The 26740-nt window shown below is 39.7% G+C and overlaps 1 protein-coding gene across 1 annotated transcript in view; it reads left to right on the top strand.

Moving 5' to 3' along the window:
- BRWD1 (bromodomain and WD repeat domain containing 1) overlaps positions 1-26740 on the top strand; it is a 44213-nt gene that overhangs the window by 4503 nt on the left and 12970 nt on the right. The window contains exons 6-30 of the mRNA XM_066545556.1: positions 348-446; positions 636-796; positions 1007-1228; positions 2581-2681; positions 3261-3331; positions 4392-4492; positions 5109-5149; positions 6038-6136; positions 7472-7622; positions 8107-8241; positions 9113-9241; positions 10423-10648; positions 11258-11443; positions 12792-12975; positions 14919-15009; positions 15943-16083; positions 17520-17605; positions 18496-18691; positions 20792-20908; positions 21009-21116; positions 21452-21576; positions 21675-21757; positions 22088-22199; positions 25252-25313; positions 26047-26202. Of these exons, the coding sequence (XP_066401653.1) occupies positions 348-446; positions 636-796; positions 1007-1228; positions 2581-2681; positions 3261-3331; positions 4392-4492; positions 5109-5149; positions 6038-6136; positions 7472-7622; positions 8107-8241; positions 9113-9241; positions 10423-10648; positions 11258-11443; positions 12792-12975; positions 14919-15009; positions 15943-16083; positions 17520-17605; positions 18496-18691; positions 20792-20908; positions 21009-21116; positions 21452-21576; positions 21675-21757; positions 22088-22199; positions 25252-25313; positions 26047-26202 (3183 nt within the window). The remainder of the gene's footprint in view (positions 1-347; positions 447-635; positions 797-1006; positions 1229-2580; positions 2682-3260; positions 3332-4391; positions 4493-5108; positions 5150-6037; positions 6137-7471; positions 7623-8106; positions 8242-9112; positions 9242-10422; positions 10649-11257; positions 11444-12791; positions 12976-14918; positions 15010-15942; positions 16084-17519; positions 17606-18495; positions 18692-20791; positions 20909-21008; positions 21117-21451; positions 21577-21674; positions 21758-22087; positions 22200-25251; positions 25314-26046; positions 26203-26740) is intronic.

Raw genomic sequence — 26740 nt, forward strand, 5'->3', positions numbered from 1 at the left:
TTAACTACTCATTACATTCCTGTATAAATATTCAGGAAAACGTTAAAAATCAGTTGGAATTTTAGTTTTGTGTCACGTGAACTACAGGGGTACCATGATTTAAGAGTAATTTCAAAGTTTGGTGGTTGGTTGTGTTGATTTTTTCTCCTTCTGTTGCTATTAAATGTATTTTTCTCTTTAACTTTTTGTTGTTTATGGAAGGTTTTGGGGCAGTTGGTGCCTGGTTTTTAGTGGGTTCAGTCCTGTGTCTGAGAGCAGTCTAGATGGGCTCTTTGCTGTGTTTTGGAGCTGCAGCTCTCTTGGCATTTTTAGAAAGTATTTCTGATAACCTTCAGCTGTTTTTGCAGATTGCAGGAACACTGTTTGGAAGGGCTCTGCATTTGCTGCTCTGCATCGAGGCAGACCCCCTGAAATGCCTGTGAACTATGGCACCCCCCCAAACCTTGGTAAGCTCCTCTCACCTCTCCCCACTGCTGCTGAGCACACCTAAAATACACAGAGAAAATTGCAGATACCACAAAGCCTGACTTGATGCAATCTGACAGTAATTTCTGGTGGCTTTTTAATATTAGTGATAATTGAATAAACCCAAGTTTTAGAACAGACCTGTTTGATGTGATTGCTCTGTGTTCCAGTGGAGGTGCATCGAGCAAAGCAATTGACTGGATATGCCAAGTTCAGCACCTCATTCCCAGGGACTATGTACCAGCATGTCAAGATGCACAGGAGGATCCTTGGCCATCTCTCTTCTGTGTATTGTGTTGCATTTGACAGGACTGGACACAGAATATTTACTGTAAGTTGATGAGATAAATCCAATATCTGAATATAGTTTTAGATGATGCAAGGAAAAGAGCTTGGAAATGGGTGTTGTGCTGAAACTTCTGGAGATAAATCTCAATACTGGGAAAATGCAGCTCCCTCACTCTGCTCAAGTGGAACAATTTGCTGTAATTAAGGGTCAGAAGCATGTCAGAAGTTGTCCTTCATGAATATTTCTCTCTAGGGCTCAGATGACTGTCTGGTGAAGATCTGGTCCACCCACAATGGCAGATTATTTGCCACCTTACGAGGACATTCAGCAGAGATCTCTGACATGGCTGTGAACTATGAGAACACCATGATTGCAGCTGGCAGCTGTGACAAGATGATCAGAGTCTGGTGTCTGAGGACTTGTGCACCAGTTGCTGTCCTCCATGGGCACACAGGATCCATTACCTCACTGCAGGTATGGGGTTTTTGAAGTGCTCCTGAATATTAAAAACTGAAATTATTTCTCTGTGGCTGCCTATGGGAGTAGTGAAATCTGAATGTGTAAATATTCATGTCAAAACAAAGTCAAATCACAGGATAAACCTGCTTAAAAGCAAGTAAATTCCTTGTCTCTCTGGAATTTCTAAGTATTTAACTGAAGATAATGACAGGAACTTTTTCACTTCAAGATCACTGTGTATAATACTTGGGTTGTTGGAGCAAAAGGCAATTTCTGGGAGTTATCCTGTCCTCCTGTTGTTTCTTACTGGAGACATGATTTGCTCTTCTGTGTGAATGTTTTCTGATCCTGTATATTATTCCTACAACTTTTGAGGTGTGGGTATTTGTTTTAATCTCCAAAATAGGAGTTATTTCAGAAGGACAAAGTTGTCCTGTGTATTTAAGTTTGAAGGTAGTTTGATGCATGATGTGCTCTTGCTGGTCCTTTGGATTCAGTCTGGTTTTAAATTCCTTAATTGACACAGAAATTAGCAGCTCATTATCCAGGTTTGGGGTGTTTTCCAGTGAGACCAACAGCTTGTCTTGAGGGCTGAAGAGTGGCTTGTGGAGCTCAGTACAAATAATTTTGATTTTTTTTCTCAAAAATGCTGCCTCAGAGAGTAATCTTCATACCTGCACTTTCTGTGGCATTCATTGCATTTTTTAGTTTGGTTTTTTAATGTCTAAATACTTGTGGTACTTCTTTTATTGCAGTGTGTGGGTTTTTTAATTTAAGATTTCTTAACAATACCATAATTGCGCTATGTACAATTTATATGACTTTCCAATGCTAGTAATTGGTGAACAGTTTAAACAAGTTGTGTCTGTAAAGTTTTCTGCTCTGTGCATAGCAATAAATCCATGTCTTGAAGAACTATTTCTGAGGAATTTCCATAAAATTCCTATAAAATTACATATAATGCTAAGCTACACATTCAAACTATCTCACATCTCATGCTCTGCTTAATTGTTTTTAAACTACACCTGTCTATTCCAACTTCCCTTTTTTCAGTCTGCTGTGCTCATTATTTTATTCATTGACAGGATTTTCAGTGAATGATTGTGGTCAGTGAAAACATCAAACCCAAACCACTGAAGGAATTGGGGTTTTTTTAACACAGTAATTGAAACACAGACCACAAACTTACCTTAAATTATGGGAGGTATTCTTTGTAAACACTAAAAGTTACTTACCAACAGCTGCTCCAGCAGCCTGAGGTGAAAAATCCAAAATAAATCAAGATTTTACATTCACTTTTTTGAGAGGTTGATGGACAATTGTTAAATCTCTGTTTGTGTGTGTGATTTTTGCTTCCCTCCCTGCAGTTCAGTCCCATGGTGAAAGGCTCCCTGAGGTACATGGTCTCCACTGGGGCTGATGGAACTGTTTGCTTTTGGCAGTGGGATACAGATTCCATGAAATTCAAGTATGTGAATGGTTTGCTGCTTAACCTTTATGCCATGCTGGGCTTGAGTAGAATAAATCAGGTGGTTTTTACTCCACTGGGTCTTTGGGGTTATAAAAATGCTGTGCAGATCATGCATTCAGTAGTTATTTTAAAGCACCATCACCAACTGTATCCTTTACAAATTAGTGTTCTTCCATTAACTTGGGAGATTAGTTGGGAAATACATTATGTAATTTCTTTCTTCACTAAAAGTACAAATGTAGGACAGCAGGACTGGCTGGAAATGTAAATATGTTGGAAAATATAATAAAAGTTGGTGGTGCTGTTGGTTTTCCAACAATCCTGTAGGTTTAGGATGTTTCTTACAGAACTTGCATGCAGCATAGTCTGGAATGTTCAGCATGTGATTACTATTTGCTTGTACCCAAAAGATAATTATAATTACTACCAAGAAGAGCTCAGTGTGTGTCTGCTGTTGTGCCACATCATGGTATAAAATGATCCATGTTTTAAGAAACATCCCTTTATGCTTTGAGATGTTGCTAAAAGCCAAGTTTTGGGTGGTGTGACCTATTTCAAACATCTTCTCTTTTTAAGCACCAAGCCAGTGAAGTTCACAGAGAAGCCCAGGCCAGGGGTTCAGATGCTTTGTTCTTCCTTCAGTGTGGGTAAGTCAGGTGCAGCTCAGCCTTGTGATTTCTTCTTTCCTCTCTTGTAACACTTGATTGTGACAGCTTTAAAATGGACAAACCCTGCAGTTGGGAGTAAACAATTGCACAGATGTGCACTGTTAGCTGTGCCATAATTAATTAAATCATGGGGCTTCCCTTAGCTGACAGTGAAAAACTGTTGAAGACATTGGCGATTGCACAGAGGTAAAAGCCACCTCCTGTCTGGGGTTTTCTTCTATCCATCTTTAGTGGAGTTTTTATTTTTGTTTAATTCCCTTATGCAATGTCAAAGGTTGGCAAAATGACATCCCGTAGTCACCAGCAGTGCAGGTGGGTCCTGCCAGCAGCAGCTCCTGAGCCAGTGCCAGGGATGAAGATCCCATCAAGATCTTCCTCTCTTAAGGATGCAGAGATGGATCTTCAGTGTGCTTCCCTCCTGCCTTGCAGTTTCCTTTCGCTCAGTTCATGTGAATTTCAGAATCAAAAGCAAATCCAAGTGTAGCTTGTTAACATTGTCAGGATAGAGCCCTGGCTTGTGTTGGGAGGCAGGATTTGACATTTTGCTTGGTTGGTTTTTGGGGTTTTTTTGACAGCACTTAGAGGCAGAGCTTGGAATTTCTGCCCCCTCAGCTAAATACTGGTGTGCTTACACTGTGTGCTTCACTTGACTGGTTTACTCACATTTCAGCCTGATTTTGGTGCACTTCACTGGCACAGACTACAGTGAGAGTCATCTACAGAATTCTGATTATCCAGAGCCATATTCCCCACCAGTGAAGGCTTCTCTGTGCAGTTTAATGTTAAAAGTTCCACTATTGCTCTAAAGATATATATTAAAAACCTTTGTAACACCAATTTATTTTTACTATGGCTGAGAACATTTTCTGGGGCAAGAAAGGGATTTCCTTCCACATATGTGTGTCAGTGGAAGAGCATAAAAATGTGCCATTCTCCAAACAGTTGTGGGGTTTTTTTATTTAAACCAGGTCTCTGAGAAATGGTGGTGACCTGTTTTCATTTCTTCCACAGCAGGTTAATTATTGCTTGATTTTTACAGGTGGGATGTTTTTAGCAACTGGCAGCACTGACCACGTCATCAGGATGTATTTTTTTGGCTCTGAAACACCTGAGAAAATAGCAGAATTGGAAAGTCATGCTGTAAGTAATTAGTTAATTAATCATTTGAGGCAATACTGAAATTACAAAATGATTTTTTGAGTGGGTTTTTAGAAATGCTCTTAATTAATTTTGTTTGCATTAATGTTTCCTCTCCTAGAAAATCTGACTTTATTTTTGTTGCATTGATAAGGCTTGATCAGTTCTGATTTTTTTTATGCAGGGGAGACTTTTCCACTCTGAGACAAAGTGTGGCATCTGCTTTTCTGTAGTTTTTATTGTGATAAAGGTGAATTATTATTTATTTTTTTAAGAAAAGTGTAAGTAGGAGTTGGAGCAACATATTCCTCACCAATGTAGTTGACTTATGGTACTGGAAATATATCTAAATATCATTCAGTTGTCAGTCAGGGTAGTTAATCTGTTAAATCATTCATGTTTAATTCAGGCAGTTTCTAAAAGATGCATTTTAGATACATTAATGGTTAATGAATTCTGGGCAGTGTTTGGACTTGATTTGCCATGCAGTTAAAACTCTTAAAAATAACACAACATTTTATTTTTTCATTATTTCAGATTTACTAAATTCATAATTATCAAAAAATATATTTCCTGTTTAAAAAACAAAATTTCTAACAAACTCTACTTTTTCTTACAGGACAAAGTTGACAGCATTCAGTTTTCTAATGGTGGGGACAGGTATGTTGAAAAATGCTGAAATATGGCCAAAAAATACATAATTTTGGAATTAAGAATCTATTACTGGATGTTCCAAGTAAAGAAAAATCTCCTTATTCAGAAGGGAAATTTTGGACTGATGCAGGAGCATGATTAAGCTTCAGCTGTTGCAGTTTCTGTTGATCTGTGTTAGGTGATACCTCTTGCCTGGCTGGGGTTTTATTTACCTGGAGGAATTTTACCAGTTTTTCATGTTCCCAATATGTTTGTGGCCTCATAAATCTCCTTTTCCTCCTCCTTTCCTTTCAATTTCACTGAGTTTTGTATAGGAAAAATGCAGTGAAAATAGTCAAAAATAAATTAGAACCTTTTCATCTGATTTCCTCCTTTCCTTTCAATTTCACTGAGTATTGTATAGGAAATAGGAAAAATGCAGTGAAAATGGTCAAAAATAAATTAGAACCTTTTCATCTGATTTCCTCCTTTCCTTTCAATTTCACTGAGTATTGTATAGGAAATAGGAAAAATGCAGTGAAAATGGTCAAAAATAAATTAGAACCTTTTCATCTGATATTGTCTCTACTTCAGTGTCTGAAACTCTGCAATTAAAATACATTGAAATCCTGAACTGAGGAGGAGTTGAGGATGAATTTGTGAATTGAGTTCAACTTTGGAAGTTGTTTCTCTGTTCTTCATATTTTGACACCTTTATTCAGTTCTCCAGTTCAGAAAAACTCCTTCCTGCTTTTCTGGAAAGAACAGAAAGAATTCTCTTGAACACAAAATTGAAGATTTCACTTCTATCAATCTTCCAGTGCAAAATCTCTGTTGTGGTGGTGTCTAACTCTGTGTATCCTTTGAAGCAGATGTTTTGGAGGATAAATGAATGAATTTTTAACCCTTGTTCAGGTTCATAAGCGGCAGCAGAGATGGGACAGCTCGGATCTGGCGTTTCGAGCAGGCAGAGTGGAGGAGCATTTTGTTGGATATGTCTGATCGACTGCTGGGGTAGGTCAAGTGTTCACTTCGTGCTTTCCTTTGTGTAAATTCAGGAGGATTGAAAAACTCAATTGCTCAAATGTGAGAGTGAGAGCAGAATTCTGGTCAAGTTCTGTGGTCTTGGGAGGGGTGAGTTGAGTGTTCTGGTGATGTAATAATTGCTGAGTTTCAGTGCTTTCATAAATTCCTAAATGTTCAGAAAGCTCTCAGATGTACTCTGTACCAAGTTAGTTTTATTGCCTCTTTTCAGGGAAAGAAGTGAACAGAAAGAATCTAACTTCTCTCTCTGGGTTTTAGTCTGACACCTGGTGTGTCAAGGGAGAAATATTTTTAGATTAGTAGAAATAAAGTAGGTGGTGACCTATTTGCAGGAGAGGTCATGACATGGAGTAGGTGGCTTTCCTCAAGGACTGATCTTGCTGACTGCTCCCATTTTCTGCTTTTAAAGAAGTGAATTAATGAAATGCTGGTGGCACCCAGTCTGAATAATGTTATTACAGATAAAAATCAGGTTATTTTATGGTGTTGGGTAAACCTGAAGGGGGAATGATTTACAGGAGTACAGAAGCTCAGTAACCTTCCACAGACACTGAACAGAAATTCATTTGTAGGTGATTAAATGAGATTTTGATTAAATCATTTGTAGGTGATAAAATAAAAAGCCGCACCTTGGGTACCCATCTGATTGGAGGGTGATTTCAGGCTTTCCTGTGATGACAAAGACCATGAAAGAAACCTGATTTTACAAAGGAGGAGTTATTAATAGTTGAGATTTGACTGTGGCTTTGTAGTTGAGAGTCTTTGTAAGTGGAATAAAGATAATCCCATGTGAGGGTGTTTCAAGGAAAACTTATTCCTTGGATTGACTGGAAAAAGGCTGAGGGGCAGTGTTAAAGTATCCTATAAATGTGTTTTAGGGAGAGAATAAGGAAATAGATTGAGGTTAAAATAAAATGTTATCTTTACTGTCTTTCTGTTGGGACTCATCAAAAAATGCTTAGCTAATGTAGAGGTTGGCTTGGGAATCAGTTAGTTGGAAAAGCTGGCTGTAAAAAGTCCACAGTTTTGCAGGATTTATGTTAGGACTCTCATTGTAGAGGAGCCAAGAGTCCATGAAAAAGGAAAGCCTTTTTGCCTTGCATCTCAAATGGGAAAGAGATTATCAAGTCCTTTAAAATTTAAAAATCCACATTTGCTTTAAATGAAGCATTTTGTGGACAAAAATTTCAACCCACATTTAATTCTTCACTTCCTTTCTGTTGTCTGATGATTGTATTTTGCTATAGAAATGGGCTAATTAAAATACAAACTACATCTCTGACCTGTTTGACTTTTTTCAAATAGTGACACTTGTGCAGAAGAAGACAAATTCATGAAGCCTAAAGTAACCATGATAGCTTGGAACCAAAATGACAACTATGTTGTTACAGCTGTGAATAATCACCTGCTCAAAGTTTGGAATTCCAGCACAGGGCAGTTGCTCCATGACTTGGTGGTATGGGATTTTCCTTGCTTTTGGAAGATTTTTTCCTGGAATTGCAGTGACATGTGCATGCTGAATTTATAATTAGAGCTGATTAGTCTTGAAAGCTCTGTATGGATGGCACAGCAAGTGGGGTGTTCCTTGAAATTCTTTTAACCAAAATTTGCTGCTTCTTCCAGATTTGGACTTTCCCTGTTAATAAAAGAACAAATAAATGTGGAATAAATAAAATTCTTGTGCAGTAACTCACCCATTGAATAATTCACCATCCTTTGGCTAAAACTTCATATTTCTACAGCTCTTGCTAGAATCTAGAAAATTTTTACCTTTGGAATGTTCAAATCTAGAAAATTTTTACCTTTGGAATGTTCAGATCTTTGTGGCTGCCTGGGGTTGAGTTTTCCAGAGAGGACAGCACAGGCTTTGGGCTCTGTTGTGAATGCCCTGCTGCTGTGGATTTCCCTGTTTCCCTGAGATGTGCAATTTTCCATTGCAGGGCCATGCAGATGAAGTGTTTGTCTTGGAGACCCATCCCTTTGATTGCAGGATAATGCTGTCTGCAGGCCATGATGGCAACATCTTCATCTGGGACATCACCAAAGGCACCAAAACAAAGCATTATTTTAACATGGTGAGAGCCTCTTTAAACACCATTTATTCACAGCAGTGTGGTCACTACCAGCTGAAGGAACTGCCATTAACATTCACACCTTTAGGGGAAAAAAACCCCAAGCAGACAGGAAAACCTTAACCAGCAAAATTTATTAATTGATTTTATTTCCTTAGAGCTTTTTACCTTAGAGTTTCCTGCTTATTGCAGATTTTGCACTCTTTTTTTACTGAAGATTGTTGTGCACTTCATTCATATGAATTGTTTTCCTCAACTGAGGTGCCATCTAAAAGGCTCTGTTTCAGGCCATTGTTTCAAGACATTTGTATTTTCCACAGGCTTAAAAATGATAATCTTAATATCCATTGGCATTGGGGGCTCCATTTGACAGCTCATCATTAACGCTTTAAATTAGGTTATTTTCTCTGAGACTTAGGTTCTGATCTAATTTCCTATAAATTTTTCATCCTTTTTCCCTGCTCAGTCAACAGCAAATAGCATTTGTTTTTATTTTTAAGTTCTTAAAATAAAGAACAACTTCTTTCTTTTATTCTTAAGTTCTTTTTCTTGTCTAGAAAGTTGTTTACCAAAACCAGTCTATATTAGCTGCAGTTTATTTCAAGCAGTGTGCTGACAGCTAAAAAGCCTCAGAAAAACATGTTTATTTCTTTATTTTATTCTCTGAACAGTAACTTTTCATACCTTCTAGTGCATATTTTAGAATTGGTTCAGGACTTAAATTCAAGGGGAAAAAATATACTGAAGTAACAAAATTATTTGGACCTTAATTGGAGGTGGTTAGGGAAATGCATGGAGTAATTAATTTTTGATGCTTATGGTTTACTCTGAAAAAATGGTCCAATAATCTTGACTTTTTTTTTATTCAACCCAGATTGAAGGCCAGGGTCATGGAGCTGTTTTTGACTGTAAATTTTCACCAGATGGGCAGCATTTTGCATGCACAGATTCTCATGGGCATCTGCTGATATTTGGCTTTGGCTGTAGCAGGCCTTATGAAAAGGTGAGTTGAGCCTTTTATCAGATCTCTGTATGGAGTTTCTAACTAAAATTACATTATTACATTAATTAATTTAAAAGTTTATATGTAAAAAATAACTTGTGTGGTTAGAAGATCTAAATGTAATGGATTCCTTGATGTCTGTAAATTGTCTTGCTTATATGACCCTGGCACAGCAGAAAAAACCCAAAGTCTTAACATTCCCATGGGAGTAGGTCCCAGGAATGTTCCTGGAATACATTTTCATCTTGGAGACAGCCAATTCACCTTCATTGTTCAACCTCAAAAATGCTGCTGTTTCTAATTTCTGCTGGTTTATCCTGCAGTTCTTTAGGCCTTTCCTCACTCAAGCCCAAATTTACTGTGGTTGATGAAATTAAGCAAAAGTAAATTATTGATCCAACAATTTAACCTATCCTCAATTTTTGAATTTATCAACCTGCTTCCTTTTTGTTTTGATAAATGCACATTTCTTCTTTTCTTTACTTACCCTCCATTTTTTTTTTGGATTGCAATGCTGATTCCACGTGTGTCATTTTAAAGAATTATTTTTTCCTTGCTCTGCATTCTCAGCTGAAATTGAAACTTGTTCCCTTCATCTTTGCCATCACTGCTGGAAGCAAACATTCTGACTGTGCTCTAATAGTTATGTAACCATTTTCCTTCCCCCTCATGGACTTCCAGTTGTAGAAAAAAACTTCAGGTGGATATAAATTAAGAATGAAATCATGATTAGGAAAACTTGAATTTCAGCTGGTGTGGAGCTTTAGCCAAAGATTTCCTTGCAAGGAAACTTTGGGGCCACTCACGAGTTGGGCTTGGTGACCCTTGTGGGTCCATTCCTACTCTGAGTGACTCTAATAATTGTAGGGGAAAAATGCAGAATGAGAGAGAAATACTTTTAAGTGTAAAAGGGTACTTTTGCATCAAATTACTTCAGCTTTTTGTTTTCTGAAAGAATTTTGTTGCCTGCAAAAGTTTAAAAAAAAAAAAAAGTTTTGAAAGCTACACTGCTGCAAAACCCATCCAGGTTAACTCAAGTTACCCATAAATCTTCTTTCTAACTGGGAACTTGACCTTTCTTCTACCTTTAAGTAGATTTTAGGGACTTTAGTGCTTGTTCTTTGTTCTTTAGCATATTCTTTTTTCCTAATTGCTACCATAAAAATGAAATTTCCTTTTAGATTCCTGATCAGATGTTCTTCCACACTGACTACCGGCCGCTGATCCGAGACTCCAACAACTACGTGCTGGATGAGCAGACGCAGCAGGCCCCTCACCTCATGCCCCCTCCCTTCCTAGTGGATGTGGATGGAAACCCTCATCCCACAAAATATCAAAGATTGGTGCCAGGAAGAGAGAATTGTGCAGATGAACATTTGATTCCTCAGCTTGGATATGTAGCAACAAGTAAGAATGTCACTAAAGCTCCACATTCAGAAGGTTATTCTCTAGCTCCTAAGGGGGCATCAGCAATTTAAAAATACCTTTTTTTTCACTTGATATTTTGTATTTATGTTCACTAGAGATGCTGGAAGGTCCTACAGGGAATACAATTTAAGCAAAAAAAATCAGTTTTTCAAATGGATGTTGCAGTTATTTTCTGTGGGTAGTGATGTTCACAAACCATTTGATTGTACATCCCATAAGTGTCTTACTTGGAATAAATAACTGGGATAATTTCATTGAACATTTGAGTCCTCAGCTTGGACATGTAGCAACAAGTAAGAATGTCACTAGAAGTAGGTTATTCACTAGTTCCTAAGGGGGCATCAGCAATTTAAAAATACTCTTTTTTTCACTCATTATTTTGCATTTATGTTCACTAGAGATGCTGGAAGGTCCTACAGGGAATACAATTCAAACAAGTAGAAAAAATCAGTTGTTCAAATGGACTTGCAGATCTTTTCTGTGGGCAGTGATGTTCACAAACCATTTGATTGTACATTGCATACATGTCTTACTTGGAATAAAGAATTGGAATAAGTTGATTGATTTGATCTGTTTTACACTTGCAAGGTGATGGAGAAGTTGTTGAGCAGGTGATTGGCCAGCAGACAGTTGACCAGGATGAGCCAGGCTTGGAGCCCAGCATTCTGGATGGGATGATCAGACAGCTGCAGCTGGAACAGGATCAGAGAACTGGAGCTGATCAAGAATCTGCTCCAAGTGGCCCCCAAAACGGGGAGGGAACACCCAGGAGAGGTTAGAACTGCTGATAATTCTTCAATAATTGTTCTGTCTCTGTTTTTATTGTGCTGTGTGAAATACTGAAACAGGTTTTAACTTCAGTATAATTCTGGGGACTGAGATTCCTTTAACATTGTGATACCTGGTTATTTTTACTCACTAAAACACTGCTGCTCCTGTGATTTAATTGCAAAGCCTTTCACTTTAAAAGATCATTAATAACATGCAAAATGTATACAACAGAATTTTTTGCAAATGTTTGCCAATATAAGTTGTTTTTGCATTCCTTACTTTTTGCAAAGTAAGTATTGTACCATTATTCAAACTGGTTTCCCCTGTCCCTTCTTTACACATTTAAACAAGATACTTTCCTAACCTTGTATTTGGAGTTCTAATTATGTAATTATATAATATAGATGAAAAAAAAAATTTTTACATAATTATACATTTAATTACATGCACTCAGCTCTAGGAAAAATGCTTTTTAGAGCCTCACTGGCCTCAGAGCTGTCTGACATAGTTCAGAAGAGCCCTTTTGTCACACCACAATTCCTTCCACTGGGAAGTGTTTGGGAAACCACTGGAGTGTGGCACTCAGTGCTCTGGTCTGGTTGACAAGGTGATCACTGGTTAAATGCTGGATCTTGGAGGTCTTTTTCAGCCTAAATGACTCTGTGATTCTGTGAAAACAGTAGCAGAAATAACGATTTTAAAAGTATTTTTTGTATTCTCTGTGTTTTCTACAATACACATAATCCTCCAGAACTGATGCCTTGTGCAGGCTGACCCAGAGCAGAGGCTGGGCAGAGCTAAAGAATAAAGCAGGGATTGATTCAAAGCATCTCCTCCATGGATGCACCTTGGGCAGCACCAGAGCCCAGCCAGGGCTGCACCCAAGATGAACCAAAATGGCCCCAAAATGCACGGCCGGGCACGGGGTCTGTCCCTGGGATCAGTTCTGCTCCATTTGCATCTTGCAGTTCATTGTCCCATTGCAGCTTTAGCCCCTGCAGTCCCACCCTGCTTGTTTTTCTCTCTCCAGCCCACGGGGTTTGTGCTCTGGGGCTGAGATTTGGATCATTTGTCCTTGGTGCCCAGCTGGAGCAGGAATTGTTTTGTCTCCCTGCTCTGTGCACAGAGCTCACCCTCCCATAATACGAAGCCCAGCCCCACACACTAAAGCAGCACAGAACCTGAAAAATGTAAAAGCCAAAACCTGAGGCATCACTGAAGTCTCCAAATCACATACTTAGAGATAAGAATACATCCATTATTCTTTTTTAATTTTTTTTTTTAATCTTTTAACAAGAATCTTCCAGTTCCCTTCAGCATGACAAAAACCATTTGGATTTGTGTGTTTCAGCTTTCAGAAGGCCGAGTTTGGACATCCAGTCCCCGCCCAACATCGGGCTGCGGCGCAGCGGGCAGGTGGAGGGCGTGCGGCAGATGCACCAGAACGCCCCCCGCAGCCAGATGGCCACCGAGAGGGACCTGCAGGCCTGGAGGCGCAGGGTGGTGGTGCCTGAGATCCCCCCCAGCTTGCTCAGGTCTGTCTGCAGCCTGCAGCTGATGCCTGCAGAGGCTGCCCAGAGCAGAGGCCAGGCAGAGTGCAAGAGCCTGCAAATGCAAGAGCCTCACAGAGGCTATGTCCACCATGGACGATGGTCATGAAATTTTTGGGCAGATATAACTGCTCCATTTACATATCAGAGGTGAATTGTGTAATTCAAGCTTCAGGTAATGAAGTCATATCCCCCTAGTTTGCTTCTCCCCCCAGTTCACTTTTATTTATACTTTTGTTCAACCCCCCAACTGCTCTTGAGCAGTGCAAGAGCCTGGCAGAGGCTGCATCCACGATGGACCATGGTCACGAGTTTTTTGGGCAGATAAACGTTTGGTTTATTTGAATATCAGAGGTTAATGGTCCAGTTACAGCTTCAAGTAATGAAGTCATATCCTCCTAGTTTGCTTTTCCCCCCAATTCACTTTTGTTTATACCAACTGCTCCTGGCCAGTGCAAGAGCCTGGCAGAGGCTATGTCCACGATGGACCATGGTCATGAAGTTTTTGGGCAGATATAAGTTTGGTCTGTTTGCATATCAGAGGTGAATTCTCTAATTAAAGCTTCAGGAAATGAAGTTATATCCCTCTGGTTTGCTTCTTCCCCCCAGTTCACTTTTGTTTATACTTTTGTTCAACCCCCAACTGCACTTGGGCAGTGCAAGAGTCTGGCAGAGGCTATGTCCACGATGGACCATGGTCACACGTTTTTTGGGCAGATAAAAGTTTGGTCTATTTGCATATCAGAGGCTAATTGTCCAGCTTCATTACAGCTGCAGGTAATGATGTCAAAACCCTTCTGGTTTGCTTCTCCCCCAAATTCACTTTTGTTTATACTTTTGTTCAACCCCCAACTGCTCTTGGGCAGTGCAAGAGCCTGGCATAGGCTACATCCACAATGGATGATGGCCACAAGGTTTTTGGGCAGATGTGACTTTGATCTATTTGCATATCAGAGGTTAATTGTCCAATTACAGCTTCAAGTAATGAAGTCATATCCCCCTAGTTTGCTTCTCCCCCAAATTCACTTTTGTTTATACTTTTCAGGCCTGAGGCAGCTGGTGTGACCTTGGTTTCCAGGCCCAGAAAGATTGTTTAGTCTGATCAAAATGTGAAGAGAACTAACTAGCATTCTATATAGAGTTCAGAGTTGTGCACTGATCCAGTACAGAATCTGAAAAATATAAAAGCTACAACTTAAGGCAGCACTAGGGACAGCACAGCAGCTTGCTTGGTCTAAATTAAGGGCTGTTACACCAAAGATGGAATGGATGCTGTTGGAATAGTTCAATGTTGTGGGCAGATATGCTAAAAACTCATAATTGTAAGGTCCATTCAATGAGAAGAAAAGGAAGTTGTCCAGTTGAGTGATTCTCCCCTATTTCAATATTCTAAGTTATCTCCAGACCAGCTAGGTCACCTAGATTCTTGCTTCCTCCAAAATAAGAGGTGGAATTAATTTCCATGGAAGAGTTGGGTGAGATTGTGCTCTCTGTGAGACTTTTGGAGGTGATGAGTTACAACCCCTTGAAATGCTAAACCAGTTGCTTTCAGAAGTGTATCAGTATTGATCTGTGAAAAGGAGAATTAGTAGCTAAACATCTCTGTTTAAAGCTGCAGCCATAGGTGCTACCACATCTCTGAGGGTTTTAAGAAGCATTCCCAGTGTTGGGAGGTAGAGTGATTGCAAATAGAAAAATGTGAACTAAAAATGAGGTTGAAAACATGGATTATATTTTGATGTTTGGAAGGAAGACTTTCTTAGCATCCATGTTTTTTCCCTGGAAATGATCGGATGGTTTAGAGTTAATTGAGCAACAATAACATCTGAAATTAAAAATGGAATGGAATTGGGTGTGAGAGAGATCCCTGGAAGAGCCCAGCATTGTCAAAACAGGTGTAGAATTAGATTTTCATGTCTTTCTTGTAGGAAACAGGAAGAATATCGGATTGCAAAAGGGGAAGAAGAGAGAGATCTTTATGCAACAGAGAATAAGAAGTCATTTGAGTCACTGGAAAAGGTACGTGGCAGCTTCTGGAAAAGTGAGCATTCTGTGCCCAGGGACAAGTGGTGGTGTAGAAAATGAAAGCAGAGGATTCTGGTGTGGTCTTCCAAGGACTCTGATGATTCAGCTCCCAATTGTTGCAGGACAAGGCTTGATTTATTTTTATGGATACCTGGAATTCTTTTTGCTTTCAGTCTTGCCTGTTTCTCTGTGAGGTATTTGGGAGCAATTTTGAAAGGCAGGATGGCTTTCAGGCTGTTCTGGCTTGACTGCAGTTACACAGTTACTGCAAGTCCTGCTGAAGCACTGAGCATTCAAGGTCCTGTGCTTGAGGAATCACAGATTCTGTTGCTGTTCCTTGTCATTTTCCTTTTGATGACAATGTTTTGTGTGGGGGGAACCTTCTTCAGACTTCCCTCCTTTCACCTGTTTGGTGGGAGAGATTGGCAAGAAGGAAACATTGGTTATTGTGCTGTTTTTATAAGCCTGTTGCCTGATTTGCTGTGTCTTAAAATACAAAACAATTTGACAGAAGAATTCTACTGCAAGATCCCCTTTACTGAGGGGAGCTGGGGTTTGTAACAAAATGATCTTTAAGGTCCCTTCCAGCCCAAAGCATTCTCTGTTCTTATAATTGCACATTGTAGGCAGTTATGTGTTGAGTCTGTAAATGCATTTATCAGGTGATGTGAATGAAGCTGTCACAGTAGTTTATAAAGAAAAAGAACAATTTCTTAGAACAACTAAAATATCTTAAATTTGTAACAGCACATTTTAAGCTTTGGGCTTACCTGAAAGTTATTTCTTGTGAAAGGGAGTTTTAACTTCATCATGCTGTTTCCAGATTTTGCATTCAGCAGTGCTTCTAACTACCCTTTCCCCCTCATAAAAAATTGCCAGTTGAATGTTTTTATTTAACTCCTGTCCTTTTCCTTCTTTATAAATCAGAGTGACTCTGAGTCGTCATTAATCCAGTCAAAGCGTCGACTGCACAGACGGAAATATTCCAACTACAGAACGCGGAAAAACATTGAGCAGCTGGAGTCTTCTGAGGAGGACAGGGACAACTGCTTTGGCTTGATAGAGCAGGTGAGTTCTCCTCTGAGTCTGGATTTTCATCTTGAGTTGCTCAATAAATGAAATTTCATGTAGATGTGCCTTTTGTCTGTTAAACAAGCAAACAAAAACCCTCCAACCCTTCTTTTCCCAGGAAAAGTTATTTCTTTAAGCATCTTCATTGTTGGCACTTCCCAAACCTCTTGTGTTGCTTTAATAAAGACAATATTTCCTGTCAGTTTATAAATGGCTCAACTGGTTTTGCTGAGAATATTCTAAACCAAATCCACAGCCCATGTCAAAAATCTGATGGACAGTTGGTTGGCTTCTGGTGACATTTGGAGTTTAGATGTGGTTTTAATGTTTTTCTATGGAAATTTTTTGAAGGTTCTTGCAAATGTGATTTTTCCACAGGGTCTGTTCCTCTGACCTGAGGTGACCCAGGGCTTAGTGGGTAGCAGGAGCTTTTTGTTGTGTCTGATGTGTTATCAGACTGCAAATGGGTGATAGGACTGCCCTTGTCTTGCCTTGCCCACAAGGAAAGAATTTTGAACTGGGAAAAGGAGAAGTGGAAGGGGCAGAGAAGCTCAGACTTGTTGGAGCTGTCACTTTGTTGAGGAAGAACAGTGAATAAAGGGAGCATGTTCAGGAGATTAGGAAATCTTGCAAGTAAGATGAGGAATGGTGTTCTTGGAAATGGACTCTCCTTTCCTTGCCTCTTAATAAAGAAATTCACTGTATAAAAACAATAATTCCCTTAAATTGAATGTAAAGTTCAGTGAGTATTGCACTTTGATATTGTAGTGTATGAGCAGGTTTTAGTGAGAGGACTCTCAGCTTTGTTACTCTGAAAATCAGTTTGACTATGACAGTGACAATCAGAATAATTCAAACATTTGAAGCTACAATTGAAATCTCACCAGATTTTCTCCTATTTTTATTTTTTTTGCTTGGCAAAATACAACCTGACACATGAGCATTGCATCATACTGACTCAGTTATGAAAAACACATTTAAAACATGATATTAATGCAAATAGTTGATGAGCAACAATCAGGAAATTTGTAAAGTCATAATGTATTTTGGTGTATCTCTACTGTTTAATGTTGCATTTAAATACATGCATGAGCACTCTAATTAGTACTTGGTCAATCATTTAATACTAAAAGGAAGGGGTGAAAAAAACTCCTCAACTTGCATAACTCATGAAAAAAAATCATGCAGTGACAGAACATCCCCTTGTTGTGTGTGCAGAGAAGATGTGATTGTTTTTCTTGATCTGTTCCTTTTGTAATGTACATTCTTCCCTGTCAGATTTTATTATGAACTTTACATGGCCTGCTTACTTTTATTTCCATCTTAACAACTTTTTACCAAACTTCTCTAAGTTTGATAATATGGACAACGTGTTTTTAAGTTCCAGACCTTTAAAACATGGATTTGGCTTAAGTTTGTATTTTTAAATTTAGGAAGCTGAAGAAAGTGAGGGCTCTGGTTCATCTGATGAAGAGGAAGAGTGGAGAAGTGACAAGAAAAGCAACAGTAATAGTTCTAGGTAAAGTGAAAAACACATAATGAGTTTTACTTGAATGTTGACAAATTAAGAGTTATATGAAAGCTCTGTTGTGCTTTAGAGGTCATCATTTAATAATAATAACCATATAAGGTAGAATTCATATACCTCACTGACATTATATTGTTATTTACTGTTGCATTTCACCAAAATATTTCTATTTTTTAAATGTAACTCTAAGTCTCTCTGGTTTTTTTGCTGTATGGCAAAGAGGGATAGGAGTCTGGAATATTTCTACAGTACATTTTGGTCTGGTTTTGGAGGGATGAAAGATTTTGTTTGGGAAATTTTTTTCCCTAATTTCATTTGGGGAATTTTTTTGTTTTTTTTTTTCCTTGCTGTTAAAGATTTTTTTGAAAAATCTGAATTTTTAAAAGTTTCTAGTTTTATGTAGAACTGTTGTAGATAAGTTATAAATCACTTCCTTGTGGCTATTTTAAATACTCTTTTAGAATTCTTTAGTGCTAGAAATAAAATATGCCCAGAGAGAGGAATGGTACTCAGAGATCCACTCAGAGTGGATGTGTAGCTGAAATTTGGATAAGTGTAAAGAATTTAAACAGCATTTGGTATGTATATTCCTTAGGGAGGACCCTTAATTAGTCCAGAATTCCATTGCACATATTTCTTGACTAAAATTACTGATTTTTAGAATTCAACAGATTTTAGTTGCTTAAAGAAATGTGCTTTGAATCACTGGATTCTCCCAAAAATTCATGTTAAGCTTCAAGTAAAGAAATGGCTACAAGTGGTCGAGGTGATTCTGAAGCTGCTTTCAGCAGCACTCGCTGCGTGTTATTTTGCTGAGGGAGCTGAGTGTTGAGCAGCAGCGAGAGCTGGGCTGTGTCTGTGTTTCCCTGCCCTGTGCACAGCGACTCCTCGAGCCGATACTCGGACTGGATCGCGGACGCGGGCATCAACCTGCAGCCGCCGGTGCGCAGCTCGCGCAGGAACGCGCTGCGCTACTGCAGCACCTCCGAGGACGACGTGTCCGCCGAGAAATCCTCTCCTCCCAAGAGGAGAAGGAGGAAGAGGAGGAAAAAACCCAAGCCTAAAAAGCAGGAAGAGGTAGAGTTTTCTTTTTGTTGAATAGCTGCTGGTAAAGTCCGGGCTAAGGAAGCGAAAAGGGTTTTTGTATAATATGCGCAGATGTTTAATTCGGCCGTGTGGTGAGATGCTCAGGGCCAGGGCACACACACGTTCAGGGGCCAGGGGGCTGCCCTCATCTTGGGGCAGTACAAAGGTGAGGGCCAGTCAGGGAAACGGGAGGGACTGGCTCAGGAACACCTCTGTTCACACAGAGGAACAGGGGAAGGAGCCAGTGGAGTCTAACTTAGGAGATGCCCCCAGGGCTGTCAGGGCCTCTAGCTGGTCAGAGTGACCCCAAGAAAAGTTGGAAAGTCTCTTTTCCCAGCCTGGCAGTTGAAGGAGGAGTCATTTCTTCAGTTCTCTCTCTCAAGGTTGTTTATTGTTCCTTATCTATAAAATTCTTTCTCCTGCCCAGCTGAGGTCCACTCAGCAGGACAGTTCCAGGCACTCTGCCTGCCCCCAGGGCGGTGTTATGTCTTTATACTAAAAACTACGTGTACAATGTTTACAATTGCTTCCCAATCCCTATCACCTATGTTAGACAGTGAGCTTCTACTCTAAACCAATCTGTAAGTGCCAACATCACAGCAGAAGATGGAGACCAAGAAGAAGAAGGAGAAAGGCTGGACATGCCCAGATCCCTCCATCTTGCCCCCTGAACCCCCATTCTAGAAACCCCAAAATCTACTTTTTTACCCTGTGATAAATTCACTGTCATTCTACTTAATTTGTCATGGCTTGCAGATCTTCATTTAAGGTTGGTAATTTGCTCCACAGGTCATAATCAAACCCCGAGGGGCATCCTGGGCTCTGTGCCAGGGTCTCTGAGCCCCTGGCAGGGGTCTTGGCTGCTCAGGACAGCCAGAGGGGTGTCCTGGGTTCTGACACAGGGCTTCCACACTTTTTTTTTTTTTTTTTGCACAATCTTCATTGCTCTCTTAGGGGTTAGGTGTCTTGTTTAGAAACTGCTAAAATAATTGTTACTGCCATCAGCCAAGGATCTTTCTGTCAGCACACACAGGGAACATGGGATTGGTTTGAGACCGTTCCCACTGTGAGGGATCTGCTGATTTGTAGGGAAAAATCTGCCTTCCCAGTGAAGGTGCTTTCATTTCCCCAGTGAAAAGGGTTCTCAAGGTTGATGGTGTTAAAGGGGAAATGTGTTCAATAAATACAGAATATCACTTTTCCCAGGGGATAGAACAAGGGGGAGGGCTTTAAACTGAAGGAGGGCAGGGTTAGATTAGATTAGATTAGATTAGATTAGATTAGATTAGATTAGATTAGGGAGGAATTCTTGACTCTGAGGGTGATGAGGCACTGGGACATGTTGTCCCCATGTTGCCCTATCCCTGGAAATGTCCAAGGGCAGCTTGGACAGGGCTTGGAGGAGCCTGGGATAGAGGAAGCAGTCCATGCTTGTGGCAGGGCATGGAACAAGATGATCTTTGGTTTGGGTTGGAAGAGACCTCATTCTGTGACTCTATAATTTAACTGTCTAGTTTTTTACCTGTTTTAATGCATAGGGGACACAGTCACTGCATTGCTGGTAGCAGCTTATACTTAGGTTGAGTATTTAATTTTTTCATAAGTTGCAATAATTATTCTATTTTAAGCAACTGATTTTTAAGTTAATTTAAATTAATTACCTTCAGTTACAATAAGTACTGTTAGTTATTTTTCTCTCATAAAGGGACAAAGAAATTAATTTTTTAAGCCTGGGATAATTTTGATGCATTTGGTCTGTTTTTCTCTCTATCCTTTCACTTCTTTCTAAGTAGAATCCGTTTCTTGCAGCTTGAATAATTTTTAATTGGGTACTGAGACTGTCATATAAATTATAAAACTTTCTGCTAAGGCCTGCATAATAATGACTTGCTCACTCAAATCTTCAGATAGGAAAGGAATGTTTAGTATTAGAATTACAAATACAGCTTCAACTCAAAGCCTTGGAGGAATTCTGCTGATACTGTTTGGAAATGCTGTAGATTAGTCCTTTATAAGTGAAGCTGTTATCTGCCAAACCAGAATGGAATGATTTGTTTAGAATTCATGTCCATCATGTCTGATTTTGTGAAGGCTGATGCTGCAGCACAACCCCTGAACTTGGAGCTGTCCTATGACTGGCACCCTCCAGTGTGGATCACAGACACGGCTCTGCGAAGGTCCCCCTTTGTCCCTCAGATGGGGGACGAGGTAGGAACAAGGATGAAAATATTCCAGTGCTTGTGATTGTTATAATTGCTGAATTCAGGAAAACTGAATTCACTGTCTGGGCTGGTTGGGTGTTTTTTAGGTGATATATTTCCGACAAGGGCACGAAGCTTACATTGAAGCAGTGAGGAGAAATAACATTTATGAACTGAATCCACACAAGGAGCCTTGGAGAAAGGTGGTGCTTAGGGTAGGTCTACACTGAAGGTTCTGTGGGGTTGTAACAGAGTCTGTGGCTGAGGAGTTCTATTATTCTGTTTGCAAAACATGGATTTGTGAGGTTACTAATGTATCTCTATGGAGAAAGTGTGTGCAATTATCAGATTGTCCTCAGAATTTTCTGTGGGAAGCCAAATGAGAGATCTGTGTTAAATCCTAAGGCTGCCAGACTGCTTTCCATTGAAATCTCAAATCTCATTTCAGTATTTTGCATGTGGGTACAGTTGGTTAATTCATGTTAAACTAACAGTTCTGTGCATAGTCCTTGAGACAAAACTTGCTGAAGCTGTTTGTTGTTCCCTGTAGGATCAGGAATTGGTAAAAATCGTTGGAATCAGATACGAGGTCGGTCCTCCCACGCTGTGTTGCCTCAAGCTTGCCTTTATAGACCACGCCACTGGGAAACACACAGACAAATCATTTTCCATCAGGTATGTGCAGTTTTAGCTTCCTGAAAAATGTTTAAGAATAAGTTTCTCTTCTTCCTAAAGCCCTGAGGCACAAATGAGTGATGATTTTTTTAATCCAGATACCACGACATGCCCGATGTCATCGACTTCCTCATCTTACGTCAGTTCTACGACGAAGCCCGGCAGAGGAACTGGCAGGCCTGTAAGTGTTTGCTGAGTGCTGGGCTGAACAGTTCAGAAATCACAAATGTGTCCTTAGCTAATTGCTGCATGTGCTGTTTGTAGGGTCAAGAGTCAGAAATTGGAACCTTGGAGGGACTGCAGTAGATGTAAATAGTCACCAAAATATACATCCAGACTGTTTTGGTCCCTTTTTATTTTAAAGCTAAATAACAGACTTATATGTCAGTGAGTCTAGAATTCTAGTTCTGGAGAGGAATCAAGCAGTACAGTTATCAAAAGTTTTTCTGATTGCCTGTGGCAGCCACAGAGTGAAATGCTGCTCTCAGCAGAATGTCTGTGTTTGCTGCAGCCGACAGGTTCCGCTCCATTATTGACGATGCCTGGTGGTTTGGGACAGTGCTGGGTCAGGAGCCTTACCAGCCTCAGTATCCAGACAGTCACTTCCAGTGCTACAGTGTCAAGTGAGTACACAAAGATTTGATTTCCAATGTTATTGGAGGGCCTTTGCTCTCACACAACTGCCTCATTGCTATGGCAATGTATAAATTGTTCACTTCAATGATTTTACTCCTGGTATTGTCACTTCTTAATGGTCTTAAGTTGCTGCTGTAGCACAGTGTGGATATGTAATAGCTTGTGGCAGCTTGTTAATGAGTAGTAATATGGTAAAAGCAGTTGTTGACCTCTTCACATTTCCTGTACTGAGTAATTGTGTGTCCCTTCCACAAAGCAAGCAGTGCAGTTTTCTGTGAACATTAATTATGGGTCTGCACTGATAGTTGGTTTGGGGATGCTGAATCTCCTCTGTGGCTGCTGACATCAAGGTCCTTAATGCCTCAAGTCCTCACACTTGGTCTATAACACTGTGCACCCTTTTTCATATCAACAAACAGGCCTTCACACAAAGGAGGGGAAGGGTAAATAAAGATATCTCTGGACTTCAGTGTTCAGTCTCAGTGTATTGACCTTGTCCTGCCCTGTCCAAACTGTCTGGAATTCACAGAATGGTTTGGGTTGGAAGGGACCCTGAAGACAGTTTTGTCCCTTGCCATAGGCAGGAACACCTTCTGCTGTCCCAGGTTACTCAGAGCTCCAAACAACCTGGCCTTGGACACTTCCAGGGATGAGGTAGCCACAACTTTGGGCAGCTTGTGTCAGGGCCTCACAAAGGTCCTCAGAGTCAAGAATTTCTTTGGAGTATCTAATCTAACCCTTCCCTCCTAGAGCTTAAGGCTATCCCCCCTTGTCCTTCACTCCATTGTGAAGGTCCCTCTCCAGCCTTCTTGGCACCTCCTTTCAGTGCCTAAAGGATAACTCTGGGGGTTTGGTTTCCCCCAGCAAGGGAGGACTGTAAGGAGAACAAACAGTGAATATTCAATATTCCTATTTCCATCATGCCCACAGATAATTCCCGTGTCTTGTACAGCACATTTAACAGTCACACTTTGATTTTTGGAGAACTTCTTAATTGCTTTTTCACTCAAAGGCTTTTGAACCTGGTGCTCACCACAAAGAAGTCAAATTTTATAGCTAATAGACAATCCACTGACACTGCCAAGGCTGTGTTACATGGTTTGGTTCCCTGTCTCATCTACTTGTCTTCTCTCTCAATGATTTTCTTTGGTGGGAAGGTTGAAGTAACCCCCAGAGTGAAATTCTTGCCTGTTACCTTCCCTTCCATATTCCATCCATTCCATTGTTTTGTTGTGTACCACAGATGTTCCTTAGGAACAAGTTCAGGTGGGCTTTGGATTTTTCTTGGCCAATTCCAAATCAACTTTCCAGTTAAGAGCAAAAGCCTGGTGCCAATTTCCTGAGCTCCTTTCTCCTGTGAGACCTAAAGGATATTGCAATATCTTAATGCATCCTTTAACAGAAGGATGCAGCCTTTAACAGAAAAGGAAGGAAGGAATGCTGTGTTCCTTAAGATCCTTTTCCAAAAGGACTTTATTCTATCTGCCTCTACTAGAGCAGAATCCTAGGATATGTCTAGGAAAATATCTGGAGTGTTTGACAGCTGTATTTAGGTTTTGTGACTTGGCTGGGTCTGTTGCTCTTTTTGTCACACTTACTTCAGTTTATCACTGTTACTGTTGTATGGAAAAGAAATTAATTGAAGATAATTTTCAATTTTTTTTGTTATTTTATTGGCAAGACAATAGTAGGTGTTTGTGTAGAAGCAGCTTGATTTATTATGAGGTTGCATTACCTGGGCAAGTGAACTTTAGCAGAACTAAGTGGGGCTTAAGCTGTACTAAGCTCTTGATAAAGTCTTACATGCAAAATGATGAATTAATATTCCATTTGTGAATATCAGCAGCTTGTGAAGTACTGGACAGTAACTGGGGAGGAGAGCTGAACAGATCAACCTTTAGGACTCTTAGTTGATAAAAATCAAACTGACTGAATGATCCAGGTTTTCCTAAGGCGTTGGGAAACCCAAAGCAATGGAGAGCTGCTCTTGCCAGAGCAGGGGTTTAGTTACAAAATACTCTGAGCATGATCATTGCAGTTTGCAGTTGGTTTGAAATAAATGCACAGGAGGCATTAGACCAAATATCTGAGATGATTCATGTGTCAGAAGTAGACCCAGGAATTTGGAGAGCTCTGACAGGAAACTGCTGGCAAAGCTGCAAAGCTCTGGAGGGAAATTGGTGAAGTGCAGTCTGATCTATTGATTTCTGGGATGTGCTTGTAATCAAAAAGAAAAATGGGAATATAAGGATTAACCCAGCTGTAGGAAAGATCCAGCACTCCATCTGTACAATGTTCTGTGGCCTGTCTGTATCAGTGAGGTGTGAAGCTGATCCACTCAGACATTTCTTCTCTTGGAAATAGCAAAATTCATTGGTATTTTATGTATTTTTAAAAACATGTAAAAATCTGCCCAACTGTGGTGGGATTTGGAGAGATCTCAGAATGATGTTGACACCTCATAGTTCAGTATCAGAATATCCACATCTATCAAGAGCACCTGTGTTGCTTTTGTTTTGTCTTGAACCTTAATTAACTTCAGTTTCTTCATTTTATATTCATTATTTTCTTTGTCTTAATGCCCTCTGCCTCATAAATGGAAGTGCTGACATGAAATGTCTCACTTCCTGTTCTGCCTTAATCCATGGACTTGCACAACTCCTGATGTGATCAGCAAAAAAAATCTCTTGTGGTTTTTTTTTCAAATCTTCCCCTTGATGTTATCTCACTTTTCCAAATGTGCAGCTTATTTTTCTTCATATTCTTGCTACAGGCTTTGTAAAATTGATTTGTGTCTTGGGTAAATTGCATACAGCCAAAATCAGGAGCACAATTTTAACCTGAAATTGATTATGAAGAATGTTTCCTTTTTTGCTGTTTGCAAACCAATGCCTTTGTTTCTCTACATGTTTATACAGAGTATTTTGTCAATACCTACAAATAGCTGTAATTTAAATGTGCTTATAGCTGAGATTTAAGTATGCTTGGAGTCAAAATAACTTTAAATTATTATTGTATTTTTGTTACTTGGTGAATCAGATGGGACAATGGTGAAATTGAAAAGCTGAGCCCGTGGGACATGGAACCAGTCCCTGATAATGGTAGGTAAAAACCCTTTAATAAAACAGCTTCATGTGCTTCTCCCTCTTTCCAGTTCTTTTGTTTCATGCAGGTAGTGGACCTGAGGTGATTCCTGTCTTAAAGACGGTTTTGATTCAGATTTAGTGAAATAATTTTAATATACTTAAATTTTTTTTTCCTTTTACATCTTCAGAACAATTTTTTAAAAAGTAGTTAAAATGTGTAGCTCTGACTTAGGAAATAAAACCTGCTACTTCCAAATGGCAGGTTTCAAAAAACATCTCAAGTTTAAAAATATGAATTTGTTGTAATATACTATAATACAAGGGGGTGTAAGAAGAGTATAAATAAAATAATTTGCAGTCAGCAAACCCTTATTGCACATAGTTTAAAACCAACAATTTATAAAGTTTGCTGGTCAAATCCAGATTATCTGTAATAAAAAGAGTGGCATTTGTTGTTTTTCTTAATATTTCACTTTCCCAATACTTTTCAGTACCAGCTGGGAGTGGGGAGGAATGTTTGGGAGATACTGAGGAAGTAGTTACTGAATAAGCTCTCAAAAAGGTAATAAACTTAATTCAAAACTGCAGGAAAACCGAATTTAAAACATTTTGCTGTTAGTATCCATTTTGTATAATTTTTTTCCTCACAGCTTTAGCATTAAACTCTACTTCAAGGCGGTTATTTAATAACTGTGAGTGCTCAACAATTGATCTTGCTCTCACTCCTTCCCCAATTTGCTGTCTGTAGTTGATCAGCCTGAGGAGTTAGGAGCAAGTGTCTCTGTGACTTTGGAGGAGGTGGAGAAGCTGCTGTACAAACCCCAGGAGGGGGAGTGGGGGATGAAGTCCCGTGATGAGGCCTGTGAGCGGATTATCCGTGGCATTGATCAGCTCATGACTCTTGGTGAGTGTGAGCTGAGCTTCAGGTGCTTTTCTCCTGATGGTGCATGTATAAACAGCCTGGAATATCCATGGCATCCTTTAAAAATTCCCTGTCATAAAGTACTTGAATGAGAAAATGTTTTTCTGTGCAGCTCTTTGTGTTGGTACTGAGATCTTTATGATTTTGTACATCATGGCTTTTGTGACACCCAGCTCATTTGTCATGGACCTGCAGGCTTTGAAATAAAATCCCAGAATGGCTTGGATTGGGAGGGACCTGAAAACCAGCCCAGTTCCTGCCATGGGCAGGAATATTAATCTCTCTTTGATTTTTCTTTTAATTTTTCTTCTTTGCAATATGCTTATTCAGCTCCAAATCTGAACCCACATCTTGATATGAAACAGTTTTCTAGGGCATTATTCTCAGAAATGGCATCAGAAATGGGAGATGTGGAGTGCTGGCATATTGCAGAAGTCAAGGATGATCCTAAGAACCAGCAGGAAGAGGATCGTGGACTTTGCTGAGTTCAAAAGTGCCCTCATAGTGCTTTATAACTCTG

This window comes from Molothrus aeneus, chromosome 2 (genome assembly GCF_037042795.1).
Source record: "Molothrus aeneus isolate 106 chromosome 2, BPBGC_Maene_1.0, whole genome shotgun sequence".
Classification (NCBI taxonomy): domain Eukaryota; kingdom Metazoa; phylum Chordata; class Aves; order Passeriformes; family Icteridae; genus Molothrus; species Molothrus aeneus.